The following is a 15874-nucleotide window of genomic DNA, read 5'->3' on the forward strand; positions in this document are numbered from 1 at the left end:
CATCATCTTTTTTCCTAAGCAACCATTTTTATCCCCCTATCAAACACAATATTTTAGGGTAGGTGGCCTCATTTTGGTCTGAGTATGGCAATTCTTAGTTTACCACAGCTCATCAAGGCTAATGTGCTAGATTTTTTGACTGGCAGTTCTTGAAAGCAGATGAGGAGGTGGGAGTTTGACCTGAATTATTTTTCATACAAATCTCATCACAGAAGATCAGATTCAAGCCAAAGCTTCACCTGTATTTGGGCACAGATGGATATTTGGTAAGTTCTGGCATTTGTCATTTGCTGAGTTTATAAAGTTATTTTTTGTGACACATGGTTTTTATCAGTTGTTGCCTATAATTGGATCTGTAGGTTTTAGTGAAATGAAGGAGATGGTGGCAGTGGTTAAGTGGCTGTGGTTGCCATTAGCTTTAAATTTTTTAGTGGTCTTGAAAAATTATCTCAGAATTACTGCAATTTATTAATGCTATAGAGACCATTTAGAGACCAAAATGTCATAAACTCCATGAATGACTCCACTTTTATCTTGATGTCCAGATTCTGACCAGCATTTAGAAATCCCAAAGGATGCAGAGAATGTACAAGATAAGACTAGCATTAAAAAGCAAGATATGCTGAGGCATAAGCATATAAGTCACATATGGCAAATGGGAGTTGTTAATGCCTATGGAGCATTATTAGTTAAAGATTAGGACATAGGAAGCTTTGGATCTCTCCATGATGGGAGTAGTTTAGTTACAGACTTCAAATGTTTTTCTTACTGAGGGGCAAGCAACAAATTCTCTCTAAGAAAAAAAACAGCAATTTGTCTGGAATTGTAGTTCTAAAAGCCCTTCAACACACTGACTAGAAAAAGGTTATCTTTCCTGTCTTTGTTCCCCTGTCAGGACCACAATTCCTGCCAGTTCAAGCAGAGTCCTACGTCAGTTTAAATGCATCAGGTTTAAATGTCCTCAAAGCTTTGTCATTATACTGGCTTAGTGTTTAAGTTTTGGGGTTTTTTTAAATATTACATTATTTTCACAGCTTGTTCTGGAGTAATTAGTACTACACAATAGATACACAAACTCAGAGGAAAAAAAAGCATTTTTCCTTGGAGAGCACAGATGTTACAGCACCAATGATGTTCTCTCTTGTTGCTATTACCTCCACAAGATGATTTAACTTCTAGAGCACCATGTAGATTTCACAGATCAGAAGCCAGTAGAATATTAAGCAAACACTAAAGCATTCAAATTTAAGGATCCAAAAAACTAGCTCACAATGTTGTACACAACTATTAATTTTGCATTTAAGATATATTTCTCTAATGTTTTACATGGTGATTTTAGCCAAAACCATTGGCATGATTTTGCTGTCTTTTGCTATGACACAATCAAATCTAAAGTGCTTTTCTCTGCTTTTTTTCCTTTAGAATGTCAAATAGATGGTGGAGCATTAACTTCAAGGAACACCAACTACTGATACTTCAGCAGTTGTATGAAGACATTTCATCTATGTCATACAACAAAATCAAACAGATCCTGGTCTTCTGACTGGTTATTTTTTCAGCTGAGCAAGGATTAATCAAGATTGTTCTGGTTTATGATTTTACACAGTTCTGTTATATGGTCAAAGGAGTTAAAAGCATCTACATCTAGTACAAATTCTCATCAAATAAATGACCATCCAAATGCAGAGGTGTTTTTCCCTATTTTCATTCTTTCCACAATAAGCATATGAAGTTCAGAAACAGGGATCAGATTTGATTATAACTTTTTACCAAAATTATAAAAGAGAGATAAATACAAGCTCTAAACACCCTAACAGTAATTCAACTTCTAAATTTCATCAAACATTTGTAACATTTGAAGGGTTGATACATCATGTGAGTCATTTTTCTTAAATAAAGTGTTTAGCTTTGCCTTGGCCAGAGTGTCATGGAGTAACTTAAGGATGTTACTGTCATAAAAGTATCTATAAAAATTTTCATCGTTAGGCAAAAGGGGGAGAATTTTGTCTAAATCAAGATTCTTTCTAGGGAAAGACTGCCTGCTATAGCAACAATTCAAGATTGCGCAAGATAATAAGAAGCAGCCACCTTGAACTGAGTTATTTTAAATGAGGTTTTTTCTACTCAGAGGTTGACTAGCAAAGTTCCTTTAAAGACTACAGCTTCTCTGATAGTGTTTACCTTAAGTTTTAACTATATGCCAAGCTGTGCTTGTTTTATTTCTCCAGAGCCTTTGACTTGTAGTCAATAAAGCAAGCACTCTTCCTTCCATCAAATCCTGATATTTAGAGAGTGATCTTTTCCTGTGTTTAGGGAGCTGATCTCCACCCAGTCTTTGGGTTAACTTAGTGCCTTCAGAGGCCTCATGAAGGGCTCAAGTGCCTAAAAAGCTTGACTACTTTTTCCAGCCATAATATTTAACAGCAGATCTTGTCTCTATCTTGATATTTTGCCTAACAGTCTTTAAAGAACATTGCTGTACTGTAAGGAAGCATCATGCCAGGGATACTGAACTGACAGACCCACAGGCTTAAGTTAAAAGCCTCAACAGTTCCCAGCTGCTTAGATGCAAAGTCATGTAATACAAATGCTGAGCGCTTCCTGTTGCCCTGACATCTCTGAAAAACTGAAAACACTTCGTACAAGGACCTTGTTGGAATTCAGGCTGTAGAAATCTGACATGAACCCCCAGCAACCTGTGTCTCAAAGCAAGAAGTGTTTCAGAAACTAGTCTAGCCATTAAAGACGTTTCTGCCCACTTGCTCAACACTCCCTTAGAAACAGCTTAATTCAGAATGCAACATGATTTAAGCCAAACTAACTGACTTTCTGCTGAGGTGAGTAGAAGCATTTACACTGTCAGTTGTTAACACTCAGCCTGGGGAATATTCATGCCTTGCTGAAGAACAGTTGCCTTTTAAAACACTCCAACTACACCTGCAGGAGCTCAGCTATTTACAGTTTGCGTTACCCCAAGTCAGCAACGGGGAACAGAATAGAACCCAGGTCTTGTAAGGCTAATTAACTTCTCACTGAAACTGATGCTGATAGTGAGGTTCCCCTTTATTAACATAGTGCTAATCATCTGTTGATAGCATCACTACAAAGATCTGATGCTTTATTCCACTAATCCTCTTTCCTGTCTGGTGGGAAAGGCAACAGGCTGCATAAGAACAGGTATTATTAGAGTCCAGTAATGGTTCAGGTCATTACTAAATAACACTGCACACTGAACTGTATTAAGACTAGAGAGGACCAGCAAAAGAAACAATTCCAAGGCAGGGAAATTATAAAACTTTTTTACTTTTTTTTTTTTTTTTTAACCTACCGAGCTGCAGAAAGTGCATGTAGGGTAGAGAAGATCGTTGTAAACTTAGCTTTCAATCTAAGTGTTATCAGTTATTTGGAAGATGCACACGATCTTTCACTTGAGATTCTGCTTTCTTCTTTGTTTGAAGTATGAATGCAAGAAATGCGTAAATTAGAGTTTAAAACGTCTGGCACCATTTACTAAAGTAAACTTATGTCCTAAATTATCACTGGGAATTGCACACTTCTTTTTGCTGTTGTTTTGATTTAGCTGTCACGAGAGTCATGTTTAAATACAACCTTTTCTGCCTCATGGCTGAGTCTCTTTGTGTGCATTTCCTCAACGTTACTTACTTTACTTTGAAGGTGGGCTGAGCGTAGGAATCTGACGAAAGAGTGGGCTGTGCCCTTGATCCGAGGGAGCTTACATTCTTCTGAATGACTACATTTGCTAGTGCAGTACACAGCAGCAGCAACAGTGTGGTGCTCTGCGTCTCCAGCTCTGCCTGGCAGACAAACCTCAACCTCCCCGAACATCTGCAAGACAAATTTTTCATGTTCTTCTGTCAGTGAATGCTGCCTAACTGCACCGGGAAAATGGGCACAGGGGATTATCTCTGCATTGCTATGAGTGGAGGGGCGCCTTGGGGCTTTAGATTGCAAGGTGGCAAGGAGCAAAAGCAGCCTTTGCAAATCGCCAAGGTAGGATCACGAGAGAAAGATGTTATCGGTGTTGAAGAGAATAGTTTGTTTAAATATATACTGCTTCCAGTGAAATGCTTGGTGTGGATCTTACAGTGATGCTTGTTTGAATTTGCTAATATGTTTTGCAGGGATTCTACAGGTGCTACTTATGTTTGTTTGAATAAAAAGGAATGATTACTTTTTTTGGTAGCTTACAAGTATTGCAAACATTTTCTTGAATGTTAAAGGTTTGAAACTGTGAAATTATGTGTGCCTTTCAGCTCCTGTTTGATTCGCTGCATGTTTTTGAATGCACTCGCCATGTGGCAAAACTGAGTCTCATATTATGAACACTGTTTCAGTTGTCTATTTATGATACCTTTTCTACTTTAGGCATAGAATAAATACAGCCGTATCATGAGAAAATGTTCCTACTATTTTGGGAATCCTGGAAAGCATTACACTGAGTTATCTCTGGTTTTGGAAAGTTATCCAGTCTTAGAAGCAGCTTTAATAGATGCCAAACATTCCCCTTTATATTTCATGACCAACACTGAAAATTACAGAACACTTCATAAAATATCTGAATGTATAAAATGAGAGTGAAACAGAGAGCAGAAATTCAGAATAAACAAAAAATAAGTCTCTCAAGAACTGGTAACCCCAGGTTGCAAAAATAATAGTTTTTAAAGTAATTTTGTTAAAAATCAGTGCTCGTTCCATTGCAACAATGAACATTTGTCATGGTTATTAAGGCTTATGTAACTGTATGGGGCTGCGTTCTGTTCTCCTAGACCAAAGGGACAAACTTTGTCCAGGGCTCCGAGTTCAGCAAAATACCACTGGCTGAAATGATACTGGAACTGATCATCATACAATGAATTCTGCCTTGCTCAATTAAGGGAGAGAGATTAAAACGTGTCTTATCAACCTTTAGTATCTTGGTAATCCAGTACATTGAGTATTAACTTTTTTGTACTTTGAGATAGTATTTTAGCTGAGTAGTTTAGCTATTTAAGCTCTAACTTTCTTAAGCTGTTGATACATTTATTAATTAGTTAAATTTAATTTACTGGATCAGTTAACTTTTTCACAAAAAGCAGAAACAGTGAGTCTACCTCATTTTACAAAAGAAGGTTCTTTTAGTTCCTCTGTCAAGAAAATAACATCTTTCACTATTCTTTTCAATGATTTCGAGCCCATAATATTAATAATATTCAGTAACAGAGCTATGATTTATTGAGTACGTGTGTATTTTTTCACATTACTGTTACGTTTTTTGTTTGTTTTTACATTTTGCAAAACTTGAACATGTTTTTTTCCTACCGATAGGCAACTGTTGCTTTGCAAGTAAAGCCTCTGATAATAGATGACAGTGGAATCCTGCCATCTAGTGAAAACTTGTAGCTAGAACCTACAAAATTATAAGTAACGGTAAAAGGCAAGTAGCCTTGCTTATGTAAAACCAAAAGTACAAAGCACGGTAGTTTGAACACAAGATTCTGATTAAACTTTAGGTTTTTTGGATAAAAATGAGCTATACCTTTTTTTTTTCCCTCCTCCATATTCACACCCTAGACAGCAGCACCTAAGTCTAGGCTCTGTTCTATCACTAAAATTTGGGCTTTGAGACGTAGATACACAGTAATAGTTGTGCCTCACTTCTAATGGGAAAGCCACCATTAAAGCATAGATAAATTTAGAAAAATAATTATATATATTTTTAGAAAAAAAAGAAAAGGAGCATGAGTTTGTTTTCTTGCAAGTGAACCCAACCAAAAGGCCACGTAATACAACACTTCAGAATACCCTTTGTACATGCCTATCAGCATATATATGTGTTATAAGTGTGGTGAATTGTGTGCTTTATGAGTTCCAGATCATTCATTTATCCATGCTTATGAGTTAGTCAGGATCAGTGAGATTTGAAAATTGACACTCGTACCCGGCTGAAAAGCTGAAATTCAGGGTTGACAGGCCACGGGTTCCTCTGGGACTCACCGTGTGCAGGCTCCGCTGTCCTCCCCGGCAAGCATGGGCTCTCTGGGAGGTGCACAGCCATGGGGCTCCAGCTCAGGCACCACCGCCAGGTTGAGGCTCAGCGAGGTGGGGGGTCTGCAGCTCCACCATCTGGGACCTTTTTTTGGGGAGAGGTGATTTTTTCAGCTTTTATTCTGTTATCCTTGAAAACTAAAACTAGGAACATATGAAAGAATAAAGAATTACCCAACTCGTGCAGCGTGATTTTCCTACTGGCTCCAAAATCCAAAGGTTGTGTTTACTTAAACACAATAAAAAATTGTCTTAGCTTCTCTACTGGTGCATATTAGTGTAGCTTTGTGGAACCAGCGGGTCATTGCTAATTTACACTAACCAAGACTTTATCACAAGTGTGTATTTGTGCTGGTGGTGCCTCAGCTTGCAGGAGCTGGGAAAGCTGCGGAGGGGCTGCTGGTCTGGCTGCAAACACAGCCCGAGCACGAGCAGGGCAGTGGTTGTGGTACTGATCTAAAGGGGAGAGGGATGTGAAATGGAGGGAAGTGAGATAATACATGAAAACAGGATATCAAAATTCCCAATTCACATTTATCTACCCTTTTGATAAAGGAAACATACTATTTTTAAAGCCAATGAAATAAGTTACTGCAGTTCACCGCCCAAAGCAACTTTTACCAGTTTGGTTTATGCCTTTTAAAATATTGTTTTATTACATTTATAAATATAAATAAATCAATATACATAACACCCCCTCCATTGTCTGTTACTTACCTCTTAAAGCACACATGCAAGTAGCACTCCCACTAAAATCAGTAAGAGTTTTGCCTGTAGTATAAAGTATTGTCTTCCATTATCATGCAACGTGTTAACAGACAAATAGTAATAAACCTTTTGCTTTCCCCAGAAATATCTCAGTATCTTTTCTTGCCAGCACATAAAATAGGAAATTTGCATTGGCAAATAATTTTACAACCATTAAATTAGATTCGAGACATTTGAGTAATTTGTTAGATGTGAGATTGAAACAATTTGATTTTTTTAAGGTATCATAAAGTATAATTTTGTTTGTCCATTCTTAACACTTAGTCAAAACATGTACATTTTGAAAACATTTGTCTCAATTTCTGTTTAACACCCCTCCCAACCCTGGCTCCATATATCAGCTTACTTTGCTATGTCCACTAATGTTGTAAGTGCTCCATGAAATTTACTTCCAGTTAAAAAGAATATGCATATTTTATATACTTGTCCACAATTGTTTTAAATACTCTGTCAAATGGCATATTGTGCTAAGAAGGATACCTAGTAAACTAATGTTATTTTTTTTAAAAAAAAATGGTACTTGGGAGCATGAAGTGAAGGAAGCAGCGGTTGTATCGGTCGTGCTGTGTATGCCCCAGGACACTGAGCCATGTCAGTATTGCACTGTAGCTTTCCCAAAGCAGGAGACAGTTGGGAAATCTCAGTACAACACTGACCTTAGATGGCTAAGAATTCAAGATATATAAGAGCAAAGTGACACGTGAAGTACTTTCTGTTTCCACTGTGAGATGTATGAAAGAATGCTTTTTCTTATGAATATCATAGATATTTTTTCTTTTGTAAACTTCTTTGCCATTCTTAATTTAAAATATATTAAAACTATGTGTACGAAGTGATGCATGATTTTCTGGACTAGCATTTGAAAAGAAGTCCCGTGAGTTTTTAGACCAATACTTAATAACAGTTATGTTATATATAGTGAAGCTAGATCCTTTAAGACGCATCTTTTTTTGCAACAAGTAATTTAAAGGAGTTGTCCTATAGATGATCTAGATTTATAATTCAATCATGATGTAACTCTATTAAATGACTTGGTTGCAATAGAGATTATTCTCAGCATATTCGTTGCATACACCACACAGAAATTTGATGAGTTTATTGTTTGTGTCTGTCAAAGTCTTGCTAATTTAAATTTGGGAACTTAACTGAACGGTTCTAGTATTCGAGGGTGGTAAATTCCATTACGCAGAACTCTAAGCACTTCAAAGGAAATTTAGCCCTCGTTTTCCTATCAGTGTCCAAAAAGCAAAAATGAACAGATGCTTAGAAAAAATGAACAGATGCTTAGAAATCTGCAATCACTTGTGTTGAGGGTTTTCATGCTTGAGACATGGGAGGAACTAACGTTAATGAGACCAGGTGCCCCACTTGTTACTGAATTCAGATGCTGTCAGTTCCAGAGGTACTCTGGTTTGTATGCAGTTTGTACAGAGATATTTCTACATCCATACCCCTCAGCAAGAAATAAATCTTCAAAGGGGATCATGTTGTTCTATTTTATATCTGAGAACTTACATCCCGATCTTTCCCTGATTCATCAGTGGCAGAACAACACAGCATCTTTTTTAAGTGCTGACAGATTTTATGTACTTTTTTTGGCAACTTTTTTTCAATTAAATTTTTAGAAAAATAAAATAGTAACGTTTCCCTTACTTTGATTTCTACTATGTCAGTTTTCCAGTGTGTAACTACAATTACGATGCCTATCCTCTAAAATGCCAAGTTATTTGAAATAATTTAATGGATCTTTTGAAACTCTTACCAATGTGACTTTGTACTCTGACAATTTTTGCTTTACAAAAGCAAAATTCCTTATTTCTACGTTTTCTTATGTCCAAACACGCAAAATATCATGCATTTTTGCACTGTCTTGTAAATGATAACTGTCGTCTTAATTAAACCTATGAAATACTTGGATAATTCAGGGTTCAAATCCAATGGCCTCAACTAGGCTTCATGCAAAACTTCTACCGTTTGTGATTGTTTTGCCGAATTCTGAAACAGACTTCTACTGCTGCAAAAAATAGTAGTTTTACCTTTTGCTTAGTAATGGAATGTGACAACTGGCTCCCTGGTCCTTCTAGACTTGTGAACGTGTCCATCAAAACTCCAATTTCAATTCAAGTCTCAGTTTCATCATTTTGGATTCACAGGAACCTGAAACTGAAAGTGAAACTCAAAGACTTGGGAACAACTTGAACCAAGAGTGTGAAAAGCTGATGTCTGAATGTGATTACTTAGTACTGGATGGATGCAGAGGTGGGCTCTGTTGTGGTAGTTGGATTTTCTCCCTGCATTTATCTGAAACATTTGACATACGCAGAACAAGCCCAAGTGGCTTTCATCAAGTTGACCTTTATGCTTAGTGTAGTAGGAAAAAAAAAGGGTAAGTCATGTTAGCACAGGTATGCTTTTGGTCCTGAGGTAAGGCAAAGCATGCCACTGTCACATGTGTGAGAGGTATGTCAGCACACAATTGACCCATCCACAAAGTACAGGGTGTTTCAAAAAGATGGACCCAATTTGAAATCACTGTAACTCTGCAACCACAAACCGTCCATGAATGAAACTCTTACCCCTTGAAAGGGCAGGGCATAGAGTTTCAAATAATCATCACTTGATTACTCATTAAACTCTTTGTGAATATTTGTGTAATTGTAAGTTGTTGTCATCATGAAATATACTGCTTTGACATTGGCTCCATCTTTTTGAAACACCCTGTTCATAGATCACAAAATCACAGAATGTCAGGGATTGGAAGGGACCTCAAAGATCATCTAGTCCAATCCCCCTGCCAGAGATGTTGGGTTCAAGAAAACTTTTTGAAGTTCTTGTTGTTGCTTTACATTGTCACCATTGGCAAATGCTCAGACTTCCAGGCAGAAAACCTAGCTAAGTAAAAGCTGAGATTCTGGTCACTACATTCTAACTGACACATGATAAATATAGCCATGTTACACCCCTGCTCCTAGCTCATTTCAGTGGGAAGTCACCCAGATGATTATAAACCATCAGTTGCTGAAGCAGTGTTTTTTTGCACACCTGCTTGCCTCAGCACTGGTGGCCTACGAGCACCATCCTTGCAAGTCAGATGTAGGTAAGAGAATGTTCTATGTTTCAGATCATCTCCAGATGGCATTAAAAGTCATCTTGGAGTTGGAGCTGGTGCTTTGGTGCCGTCTGTTTCTGAAAATATACTTGTTAATTCATAGTCAAGTAAGATCTTACTATACGCTACTGCATTGGAAATGAAGATCGCCCAGCATGCTGTATAAAGGCTCGGTGCTGAGTTAACATGACCCTGCTGGTATTTCCTCATTTGTATCAATTGACGTTTTCAACAGAATTTGAACACAACTTTATGATAATGTAGACAGAGCAAACCATGTTTAAAACATGCTAGCTGAACTTTGGCAGCAAAGGAGAAGAGTCTAGAGTTAATCTACATGATTTTAAACACAACTTGCCTTACTTGGACTGTATTTAAAGCTGTTTGTTTAAATTTGCTAGCTAATACGTTTCCAAACATAGTTTGTTTTTGCAGCCTGGACAAAATCTTATTCTCAAACTCACTCTTCAGGCCATCTGACACAGCTGGTATTTGCTGATATTCAGAAAACTCTGTAGGGCATATTTACATGTTCTTTCACATAAGGAGTTATGTAGAAACTTGTGGGGTTTTTTTCTGTCTTTTCTGGAGAGGATTTTGACTCCATTACAGGCCTTGACCCTTTTTAATAGCATTTTTGCACATGTTTAGATGACATAGTTCAGATTCTATTTAAGTAAATGACAAAACTTACATTGACAAACTAGGAAGAAGTAGAGCTTTACAGAGGTTAGGTTAATTTATTTTGCAAAACAAAGGAACAAATTAAGTTTCCCAAACCTGTCATTGCTCTTGAGAGACATAAAAATTACGAGGAAAAAATTTCATACAGCTTTACCAGCAAAGGTTTACATGTACTTGCAAAGGTTAGGGGTCTGTGTTTTCTAGTTTCAAACTTTTGCATTCCAGCTGTTGTGCCAGTGGAAATGTTTAGTACTGAAGTCCCATCTAGTTGTTTAAAATCTGCTGGCTGAACTGGCACATGACTGTATACCCTGTTTTGGATCTAAGGAGCTACATAACCAAGGTGGTTTTGGCATGCTTCCCACAGTATTTAGGCAAATACATGCATGCTTTGGGTACATGGTAGTATTCATTTGTACTTGTTTCCAATAGATACTTTTCCAACTCTCACACTAGGAGAGCTTTCAATGGAATAGAATGAGCAACATAATTCACACTGATTTAAACTAAACAAGCTAAAAAAAACCCCACAACAACCCAAACAGTTTGCTCCTACTAAATTACATGAGTTGCTTTGTATAGAGTTTCACTTCATTTTTTAGGTTCTTTACTGGAAACATTTAAAATACACTGCACAACATTATTACATTTCATTGTTCTGTATTTTCTGCCATTGCAGTCTTATTGTGAATATGAATGTAACAGTAAGACTTTTGGCCAAGTTCACAGTAAAATATCACAACAGGAAATGTTGTTTACAAACCCTTTAGGATTGTGTTGGATTTTTTGAGAGGATACAGCTAGTAATTTATGCATATCATGGAAGGACTTTCTTCCAAATACAGAACTCAGTGTGCTTCATATTCACAGCAGAAATATTTAGAGCAGAAATTACTGTAAAGGACCATATTTCATGGGTTATATGCTCAGCACTCTATAAAATGAGACTGATTTGGAGAGATGGCTTCTGCTTTAAGAGGAACAATTCTGTGCACAGAATTAAATGTGGACAAAAATGATAACATTTAGATTGCAACCAGTACTTACAAGCACTGTTCATTGGCTGGAATGAAACTGGCAGTAAAAAACCCCCTGGATATCAGCTTGAAGGTTTTAAATTTCAGACCTAATGTACACAAGTTACACAGAGGATTCCTTTTCTGTAATTTTTCCCATCTGTCCCATTTCATTACAATCTGTAGTCCATATTCAGATTGGATGTTAGGATGAGATGAGCGCACATTTAGACTGAAATACTTTAGCATGCACCAAAATTGAAGTGCTATATTTTGGTTACCTGCCAATATAACATGGTGTTGAGCATGAGAGCCAAATATCTTCAAAACACGTCAGCACCTTGCTCTCAGTAGGGTGCTAAGAACAGTGAAGAACTGGCTGCTTTATTTGTTGCTGATGCAGAAGGTAAATTATAATGAAAAGCGAGCTCTAAACTCACCGGAGTCAATGGGCTCAGACCCTGAGCTCTCTCATGTGCTGCAGTCCTGGGCACAGCACAGGATCTTCTTTTCCTATTTAGCAGGGAAACACTGTCTACAAGGCTTATTTTTACTTCCACAAATCTGTATTTTGAGTCCTTTAAGATTCCTTCTTTGTTTGACATCTCCTTCCTACATCTGGGATGGGGCATCAAATGCATGGGTAACCTTTTGCTTCCAAAGAGTTATGTCATCCTGGACTGTGTAGCTGTAGAATCACTATTTTATAAACTTGTCTTTTTGTAACTGTATTTTAGAAATATGGTCCCATTTAGGAAGCTGGATGTTTTGGTTTTTGTAAGACGCAATGGTGATGAGTCAAATCTATGAATGAAGTAGATAAGCTATGGTTTTCTGTATTGCTGGTTTCCTTTGATATGTTCTCTATACCATGAACGTGCCATTTATGGCATAAATTGCTACAATATCACATTTCAATAATGTTTCTAAAATAGTACTCTCTGCCTAATACAAGGCAGATCAGGAACTGTTTGTTGTCTGCAGGCAAAGGTGGCAAAGCTGAATCTTTGTTTTAAAAAACGAACAGTTGAAATTGCTGTAAAAGCTGCCTTAACTAAGGAGTTACATTTTTTCCCATGAACTCAATGGGAGCTTTGCCATTGACTTTAAAAGGCAAAGGATTGTTCCTTAGTATGTATAATATAGAGTAGTTATTTAATTAGAAGCAGATATCATGAATAAAAATCCTCATTGGGAAGGGTGTAGCAGATTTTGCTAGGGATCTACTTACCACAGTTTTCTGTATCTAGCAGAAGTCATTCCCTTCAAAGGAACAAAACCCCTTAGACTTCGGCATGTTCCAGTAACACTGTTAAATAATGTAATTTCTTCTCAAGTTATTTGATAATTGTATATTAATTTCCAGGCTGTCTTGGAGTCTTCATAAGCACAAAGATACTTGAGTCAAAGACATTTCAGTTTGCATATTTGTAAGAAAGTGAAATGATTGCTAGTAATAGGTACTAGACTGACATTAGTAGAAACTAGAGGCCATTTATTAAAAGACTGATACTGTATCAGTGTAAGCTAAGGAGAAAATTTACACTGTTGACATATCTTGCAGTTGCAAATGTTTACTGGTTGAAAGGACTACTTGTAACTAACCTCTTGCTTGCTTCAAGTGAAGACAAACAGGCTTGTCTTGGTTGCAATGAACAGGTATTTCTTAAACAGTTTAGATACCAGAGCTTTGCTAACTCATCTCATTTTGCCTGAGAGCTCAGAGAACCATCATATGAGCTGCTCGTGTTTCAGATTTGAAGTACAGAAACCTCCAGGTTAGGACAGGGAGAAGGAAAGAGAGAGGATGCCAAGCTGCCGTATGTGGTGACTTTTTCAGCAGGCAGAGCCGTGGCTGGACAAGTCAGACTGTAACCCCTTGTGCTGGCATACCCACATTGGTGTAGATGTGTCGCCAACAGTTCAACTGACATCACTTTGGAAAGGCTCTAAGGGTCCTGCAAAAGACTGCTTTTCTTCCAGAAGGAAAGCATCTACGTGGAGAATTGTGCAACAGTAACTGTAATGGTTGTCTATATCTGTATAATATCAGGTGTTTCCAAGATTTACTGCAATCAAGGGGAATCACGTCATGAGTTTTATTAGTTTTACTCAACCACCACCACTGGTGCTCCTAAAGAGATCATCTCTCCATTTATCTCTCTAAATCCTTGTCTTCTCTGCCAGAAATTCTTGCTCTGCTTTCTCTTAACATTTTCTCAGTAGTACTTTTACTTAAATACACTAGTACAGCTACTTAAACATCACTTTCAGTCAATTCACCTAAAATTGTGGCCAAACAATGCCTCAGACTTGAAACCTTGTTATTTGGTTAGAATAGTGCCCATCACTTCCAGTGAACTTCCTTTGGACTGAAAGAAATACAGGGAACTTTCTGCTTTGCATGAACTCTCTCATCACAGAAATCTCTGAACTACAAGAGCTTAACAGATGTGGCTGGAATAGATCAATCAGCATTTTGTTTCACAAATTACATTTTCCTGTTTTGCAAAATATCACTTCAAAGACCAGCTGCCATAAGCTACTGATGTAATTACAGAGGATGCGTATGGAAGTAATCTGAAAAGGATAGTTTTATGTGTTATCATATACTCACAATGATCTTCCTGCACACTGAAACAATGCTTGCAGAATAATAGATAGCGTAAGACCTGCTTATGAAATTCTTCAAATTAGAAAAAAACTATCATTAAGCATGGGTATTTTAAGCAAATTCTAATATATGATGGTATTTAATGCCTAAGACTCTTGTAGAGGAGCAGCTTCACAAAAAAAAAACCCCAAAGTTTCAGAATCATTTGGTTTCCAAAGAACTTGATACCTAGGCAATTAGAATGGTTTCACCTAAAGTCTCAGTCAGTGGAATCAGCATATTATGTTGATCAATATAAAACAAGCCATTCGCAACTAGGAAGGTGTTGTTACAATAATACACAATAAAATTACATCCTTGGTTTATGAAACAAAATGTTAAAGTGTTATCTTACGGTATCCATACCATCAGCCAAAGTTAGTCTCTAGATGCATTGTCTAGAGTCTGTATCTAGAAGAGGTCAGGCATTAAACTGAACTGGAAATCACAATTAGAACACTCTTTCTTTCAAGCCCCCAAATTCCTTTGCTAAGTGAATTAACAGTGTGTCTTTATGACCAGACTAAATAATCACCTTTTCATTATACTGACATATTATTGATTATCACTAGATGGTGCTCTTATTCACAGTCCCCCAAATCATAGGTAAGTGAATGTAAAGACAATTACACTTCGGAGAAAGTTTGGCTGCCGGCTTCAATGTTTTCTTACTGAAGGTGCTAAGTATTGTTCAGCTCAGTACCTTACAGACCAAATAACTGCAAAGTGTAAAATTAATGCCTTCAAGATAAATATGTATATAAAACACGTCAAGAATCATGTAACATCAAATTAATCAAAAACCATAATATCAAATTATTCATTCCAAATCTGCCCTTCAATTCTACTTATTATTTCTTGCACACAAATAGAAGGTAATCCCCATAAGGAGGGCTCCATAAATTTGCAGTAGAGTTTGATTTGTGGTTTCATAACACTATAATTAGGACACATTTTGATCTTTAAAAAAGTAACTAAAAAGGAACACTTCAGAAGGCCGTAAGAAAGAAGCAGTTGTAATCCTTTAAAGAGAAAACAGAAGAATATTTCTGCACAAAGTACAAAGAACCCATTTCATCAAACATCAGTTCCTTTCAACCCAACCTGACAATAGCCAGAGCAGACAAGGCTGGGAGCCCCAGAGATGTAAAAAGTCTCCTAGGTCTGGTTTCCAATTTAAAACAAATTTTAAGCTATCTTAAAATGATTTTCTTTTTAATTCCTCGTTATTCTGGTTCTCCTTTTTCTCCCCGCTTTCAGTCATGACTTCAGTCCGTAGTATTAGCTCTTCTAAAACCAGATTATTTTACCAATCTGATGAAGAATAGACTCCCATAAAGTACACCAAAACCAAATCCAACAATGCATCCTTGAACAGCTATAGTGTTGGAAATTTACCCAAGTTTTGCATTATTAATTGAATAGTTTCAAATTAACTGATTAGTACAGGTGTGATTCAACACATTTTTCCATGATTGAATCTTTATTTGAAAGGCCCTGATTCAGCTCCTACATGTGCTACATTTTTAAGTCATTTCCAGATCGCCAGGGTAATTTTACCAAAAGATTTCTGAAATCATGGCACAATTTGTGACTACA

General features: G+C 37.0%; 1 protein-coding gene across 1 annotated transcript in view; it reads left to right on the forward strand.

Moving 5' to 3' along the window:
• Window positions 1-3882: 3882 nt before the first annotated feature.
• Window positions 3883-15874, forward strand: part of SYNPO2 (synaptopodin 2) — a gene marked incomplete at both ends in the record, with an annotated part of 87877 nt that continues 75885 nt past the window's right edge. Inside the window, one exon of the mRNA XM_080344070.1 lies at window positions 3883-4011. Coding sequence (XP_080200196.1) covers window positions 3883-4011 — 129 coding nt within the window. The remainder of the gene's footprint in view (window positions 4012-15874) is intronic.

The sequence above is a fragment of the Nesoenas mayeri genome, assembly GCF_963082525.1.
Source record: "Nesoenas mayeri genome assembly, chromosome: 4".
NCBI classification, from domain to species: Eukaryota; Metazoa; Chordata; class Aves; order Columbiformes; family Columbidae; genus Nesoenas; species Nesoenas mayeri.